This window comes from Vidua macroura, chromosome 12 (genome assembly GCF_024509145.1).
Source record: "Vidua macroura isolate BioBank_ID:100142 chromosome 12, ASM2450914v1, whole genome shotgun sequence".
In the NCBI taxonomy this organism is placed as follows: Eukaryota; Metazoa; Chordata; class Aves; order Passeriformes; family Viduidae; genus Vidua; species Vidua macroura.
Genome location: NC_071582.1, coordinates 19,966,665 through 19,973,391, shown reverse-complemented (window position 1 = coordinate 19,973,391; position 6,727 = coordinate 19,966,665). Strand labels below are relative to the sequence as shown.

The 6,727-nt window shown below is 48.5% G+C and overlaps 1 protein-coding gene across 1 annotated transcript in view; it reads left to right on the top strand.

Moving 5' to 3' along the window:
* The window catches only part of IGDCC4 (immunoglobulin superfamily DCC subclass member 4), an 88,053-nt gene continuing 81,326 nt past the window's right edge, over positions 1-6,727 (top strand). Inside the window, exon 1 of the mRNA XM_053988744.1 lies at positions 1-156. Within this exon, the coding sequence (XP_053844719.1) occupies positions 48-156 (109 nt within the window). The 5' untranslated portion in view covers positions 1-47. The remainder of the gene's footprint in view (positions 157-6,727) is intronic.

Here is a 6,727-nt window from a genome sequence, read left to right as displayed (position 1 = left end):
CGCACAAGATGGCGGTGGGGCGGCGGGAGAGCGCGCTCCCCTCGTAGATGCGGCCGCGGCGGCCCCTGCTCCCGGCGCCCGGCGGGGCTTACATGGCGCTGGAGGACCTGCTGCTTTGTCTCTGCTTCTCCGCCCTCGCCGTCCTGGCCGTGCAAGGTGGGTGAGGAGGGAGAGAAGGGAGGGAAGGGGTCGGTGCCCCCCAGCCCGCGGGCGGCAGCGGTGCCACCTGCCCTCACATGAGTAGCGGGCGGCTCCGCGGGGATGAGCTCCATGGCCGGTCACCCGCTGTACCAGCCCTCCTTCCCCTTTAGTGGCCATTTACCCCAGTCGTCCTTTCTCCCCGTAGCGGCCGTCCCGTCCCTCCGTGGCCATTCCCCCCCCTCTCCCCATTCCCTTCTTTCCTCCAAGTCGGACGACAGCTGTACTCGTGGCCCAGATGGTGCTTCCTTTGGAGTCATCATTTCGGGGGTGACATTGGGGGTGACACCCTCACACTTTGAGGGTGACACTCCCCACAAGAACTCCCATCAGTGTATGGGCTGAGGGGGACAGCAGACCAGCAGCAGCAGCATTCCACAGCCTCTGCCTGGACAGTGGCAAGTTTCCACCAGAGGGACAGTGGCTGTGCCAGGGTGGTGGGGAATGAAGAGTTTGTCCAGCACAGGGTAGCCCAGAGCAGGCCCAGGTGTCCAGGGGCCGTGGAGGGGCCCCTCGCCTCCCCTGCCTGCTCCCACCGGCATGGGACACGCGAGTAGGCAGATATCCCGTTGGACAAGGAAGTGACCCAGGAATAGCCATGCTCCTCACGCTTGTGTTTTGCAATGGTTATGCAAACGGTGCCGTGCGAGGGCACACGTACGCGGCCACCGGGCGTGTTAGTGGTTTTCTGTGGTTGCCATTGAAGTTGGCATTGAGGGTCAGTTGAACTGTCAGACCTTGGGGTGTGGGATTCTTTCTCTGTGTATGAACAACCCACAAAAGGTTTTGTTCTCATCCCTGAGAAGGCTTTGGAAAGGTACAGGTTGGCAGAACCGCACCAAAAAATGTGAGCATGTGCCAGGGACTTACTCTTGTTTAAAACCCCCCTAAACAGGGTATTGTGGTGGAGGAGCCATCCCCATGTCATTGTACATTTTTATTCCTTTTATGATGCATTCAGGTTCAGCAGAGCATAATAACAGCACGTGGATGGCTGCAGGGTTGTTTTTCTTTTCTTTCTTTTTCCTCAGAGCACTGTGAGCTCCGTTAGGGGTAGGTTATGATTCAACATAGGTGCAGCTTTATGGTGGCTGTTGTGGAAGTGAATAACGGTCCATTGTTGCAAGTGAGTGTTGGTTTTCCTAGATGGGTGGCAGGCTGTGTGACCCCACCAGCAGTAGAGCAGGTAGGCTGGACTGAGTGGGAGCCGTGTCTCCTGTGTGTTTGAGCAAACAGCTAAGTGGATCCCAAGGCTTGTAATGGAGAACAATGATTTAAAAAGAAAAAAAAACCAAACAAGAAATGGGGGTGGTGGAGTCGATGTTGTTTTTCTAAACCCACTTCAACAAGAAAACTTCAGATGCTTTGTGAGAATTTGCAGTTGTGGCTTCTTGGTGTTTCTTGCAAGCAGTTAGGCAGCTAGTGAAAATTGTTGCTGTGTGTTTTCTAGCAATGGGACACATCTTTGTATAGGGAGGCAGTGAGTGCATCTGCACAGTCTTTGGACATGCCGCTGGGTACGTGTGGATGTGCTTTCCAACAGGTGGGTTTGATTCTGAAAAGAAAAACATGGACTTGTTTCAATCTGAAATTAATTTGGCAGAGAGTTGAAATGGTTTTGGGAAAGTCTGTTTGATCCCAAAGCCGCATGTGTTTTGATCCAAAGTTCAAGCCTCGCTGGGTATGAAGTTCGTAGGAGAGAAGTAGAATGGAAAACCTTCCCCCCTCTGGACTTGATGGAAGCAGTGCCAGTGTACACTTGCTGGGGATGTGATCCAGTGTTTTTGAAAGCTTTCTGCTGTCTGACTTTGAGCCTGTTTTCCCTTCAGTAGCAGAAAAGGGATTTAAGGAAAAAAAAACAAGCACTAAACAGCCCCTTTTCAGTTGACTCCAACAAGGGGGCTGTGCTGGTTCCTTTCCTTGGGGCTCTCTACAGGGCACGTGTTGGTGGGAAGTGAGCTGAGCTTTCCATCCGAGGGATAAGCTGAAATCCATCTGGTTTTGTGTAGTTCGGTTTTGTGGTTGAGTTCTCCTGCTATTTCCTTTTTCGACACCACCTCGCTTGAGTTGTGATTTGTTTTATCCTTCCTGTCGCGTTCGCCTTGGCGGCGTGACCCCGCAGCCGCTGCCTGCCGTGAAAGCCTGTGCCGGGGAAGTCGGCGTTCCCATTGTTAGGAATCGCGTGTCCCTGCTGCGCTTTGCAGGATGTCACCTGCCTGCGGGACCGCCGGCCCTGTGACCGTGGCGTTGCGGTGTCACCGGGATGGGCGGTGCAGGGAAGGGGTGTTTCCTACAGCCCCAAGAAACGGGGGACACTGACAGTGCCAAACACGGTGCACACAGCGCTGGCGAGGCTTCACCTGTATTCCGTTTCCTGGGGCAGCGTTCTTGCGCTGGAGCTCGGAGCTCGCTGTCGTTGTCCCGTGGCTCTTGTGACAGCCTGTCTCCAAGGCAGGCAGGGGCTGTTCTAGCATGGGGAATGCTTTTGGTGGCATTTCTCTGTTTCTCTTCTAATCTGTGAAGCTGAAGGAGAAATTGCTTGGGTTTGGTTCTGGTTTTGTCTCTCCTGTTTTCCCTAGGTTTTTCCTTTTTTATTTTTTTGGGTTTTGTGCCTTCACTGCCTTGAAGTCCAAAGTGGAGCAGAACGGGCTAATTTTCGGGCATATCCCCCTCTTTTGCAGCAGACTTTCTCCTGGCAGCTGCCGCAGATTTGATCTGCTGTGGGGGTGGGTGACTTCTGGTCATACATGAGGCACTTCAGAGTGGCGCAAGTAAGAATTGGAAAAGAAAATACTTGGCAATCTGCCTTTCCCTGGGGATGAAAGGAGATTATTTTCCCTGCACGTAGTCTGATTTGGAGATGGAGGCAGCTTCTGTGGGACAGCACAGGTGTCTCTGCACTGGGAGCACCTGGGCCTGCTGAGTTTGCGAAGCACTGGGGTAGGCTGTGGCATACAGGATGTCTCTCCTGAGTGCCCACTGTGGTCCTGGACCAGTTACTTCATCTGCTCTGGCAACCTCATGGCCCACTTCAGCCAAATGTAGAGATGCTTCTCTCTGTCAAAGGTGAAAATGAAATGCATCAATAAGTATTCAGCACATATATGATCTTTTTCACTCTAGCACACAGCTATCCTGCAGGCAGAGTGCTGTGCTCTCTGTCCCACAGGTTTGTGAATCCTGATATCATATTGCTTGCCAGATGATTTGAATTCTTACCTCCCCTGGAGCTGCTTTTCCAAAGGCTGGCTGTTCTCCTAGGGAAAAAATCCAGGTGCTTGTGAACCAGTCTGGGCATTTGCAGTGTAAGGGATGCTGCTTGCACGATTTACACGCTCCTCTCCTGGTTAAATGACTTCAAGGCCATTAAGCCTAGTTATGGTTATATAATTAAGATGGGAATTAATATTTAATCTGATTGTAATTTGTTGCTGGAATCCATCCCAAACTGTATTTCTGCATGAGGTGAGTGGGTACCTGAGGGAAAACTGAGGCCATTGTTACATACAGGGTATTTTTTGCATGGACGCTGGGAATTACAGGTCTGCCTTGGGTGACAGAGAAACCCTAACCTTTACAAACCCTGAGTGATCACAGTCATTTTTGTTATCAGTAGGAAGCAAATGTTTGTTTTATAGTCAGCTGTAATACTAGAGGGGATATGGTAAATCCATGTTATCAGTACTTCCCAAGTGCGTGTTGGGCCAAAATCAACTCTGGTGCAATTTCATTACTTTCTGGAGAAGAACTGGATCCACTTACCTACAGTATTTTTAGCTGGTTTTTGAAGGTGAAGAGGTATAATTATCCCACTCCGTTGTCTGTCCATCTCCCTTTTCTTTTTCCCAATAATTCCTGGACATGCTAATCAGTCATAACGAGTTTGGACATGGAGAATTCAGAGTTTTTGAAAATAAGTGACCAAGTAGAGGAGGGAGATGCATTTCTGCATGGACTGAAGGTCAGGGACTGGAAAACCCACTTGTGGAGGAACCTGAGTGCCTCAATGGCAGGAAGAGCTTTAAGCAGATAGTGAACCTTTTTTGGGTAGGACTGGGCAATCCACTAACGAGACAGAGAACTGCAAAAAATCACAATCTCAAGTCCTTGTATTCACTTGTTTATTTTTGAAGTCTTTTCTGCTGTAAAACATGACTTATGTTACATCAGCATTCATGCTGTGGGGCTTGGTGTCTGTTTTGCTTTCCTCTCTTTTTTTTGGGAAAGCACTTCCAAACACAGGATTTGGAGCTGCTGTGACTTTGTCTTTGTGTTGGTCACTTGCTGTCTCTGCCTCAGTTTCCCCACTTGTTCCCACTGAGCAGAGGATGCTGTTACACACTGTAAACATGAAGAACACCATCACTCTTAAGTACCCTTCTTGCATTTATTAAATCCCTTGAGTAAGTGGCCTCCAAGTGCTGCTTGTGCTTTTCTGACTTAACAGCTTGTTGGTGAGAGGATCCACAGTTGCTAAAACTGAATCTGCCACCTTCATACAAAGCAGCATTAAGTTATATTTTCACAAGCCCTTCTAGAGCTGCCAAACCCTTCACCAGACATGGGGGGAAGTCTGAAGAGCTTCTAATTTGTCTGACTATCACTAGCATGCTGAAGTCATCCTTGAAACACCATTGAATTTCCTGATTCTGAAGAGTAATGGAGGCTTCAAGGAAGAGGAAGAGCTGGTCAGTGTTTCCTTGCAGGAAGGTAAAAATCTGCTGGAGGTGCAGCTGCTGAGAAGGGAAATTCCGTGGGAGAGCCAAATCAGGTGTCTGAGTCTACCTGACACTGTCCTGTTTGCAGGTGTCAGGACACTTTGTGAGTGTGTAGGTCATGGAGCTTCTCCCTTGGACATGTTTTTGTTCATGTCACTGATGCCCATTGGTGTCTCTGTTTGAGTCAGGTCCTCTCCCGCTCCTAATCCATGTCATCCTGCTGTTGTAATACGGGCTTGCTTTATCTGAGAAGTCCAGCAGCTGCCGTGTCTTATCTCCATGGGTAATAAACATACTTTGTGGTGGTTATGATAAGCAATTACTGTGTTCCAGGGAAACTTTTGTATCAGATGTTCTCAAATTATTTAAAAATCTTTATCAGCATTTTAAACACAATTGCCTGTTATTGCCTTATGAAATTCAGCTAAGCTATGGAATAACCTGGTTTATTCTATCTTTTCTTGATTTTTCATGTTTTAATTATTTTTCCAGACCTTTCATGGAGTTCTTGGGGACAGGTCATTAATATTAAAGGTGTGTTAATGAAATGTGAGCATCCTCAAGGTTTGCTCTCAGCCCAGATTGGTGGGAGAATTAAAATCTAGCATGTGAAGTATTGCATTTGTGCTCAGTCCGCTGTGGCTCTTTCCCTTGTTCCAACAGACTTCCCTGGTCTCGTTTCCTGCTCAGGTCTTTGGACCACGTTCCCTTTGGAGTTGGGATGGCTTAGCACCTTGTTAAATGTAAGACTTCGGGAAATTAAACAGTTAAAATGGTGCTGGGATGGCAGAACTTGGTGGAGCAAACCTGGTGTGCAGAAGTGATGCCAGGCTGGCAGCAGGGGTGTGATGAAGTCCTTCGTCTGTTTCGCTGTGTGCTGGGAAATGCGCATCCTTGATCGTTTCTAAATTGACTGTCGATAGATGATCAAGTTAATTGGTGTGACCAAAAGGTCATTACTTAATGAAATGGATTTCCCATGCCCTGTCAATGAACTGAGAGTTTTAGCAAAATCTGACTGTTCATGCACTCAGGGCTGTGATAAATCTTCCTTTTTCAGAAGCATCATCAGTGCTTACACATTCCAAAATTACGACAGGTTTTGCACTTAAGGCAGGACTGTCCTCTCTGTGTCTCTTGGCTGGCTGGTGGGTACAGCTGCAGAATGGGTGCATGTATTTTTCAAACAAAAGTGGAATTTTTCCTGATACTAAAATTAATCAAGAGTTCACTGATTATTTTTTTCTGTGCATGTGAGAAGGCTTTTATGTTCTTTTGGAAATCTTTGTCTCTTTTTAGCTGATGGTCTAGTGAAAATGTGCTCTTGCCTTTCTGGGATTATCTGTGCTGCTTTAAAGGAATGATGAGCATAGTCCTCCTAATTACATAGACCCAGAGGGACTGAGCCTATTTGAGCCCATTTCTGTGCCCTCGCAGTCCCACCTGTCTGTGGCAAAGCCTTGAAAGAGCTTGTAAGAAAAGGACAGGGAGCTTTTCATGGAAAGAAAAACCAAACCAAACCAAGGACTAGGGAGGGCAGAGAATTAGCAGGTGTTCAGGCTGATGTTGGGGGGTCAGCATGTGGTTTGGGGATGGGACCTGCCCCTGTGTGGGAGATAAGGGGCTCGTTGGAGGTTATCTTCAGCAGAGGGGTCCAGAGTGTGGCATGGGGTGGAGGAGCTGGGGCTGCTGGCTTGGCTCCATTGTTTTTCTGCTTGATGATATTTCCCCTTGTTATGGAGGCTAGGGCAGCCCTGCTGTTGGAGAATTCAGGCTGTGACAGAAGGGTGATCATATCCTCCACAGGTCTG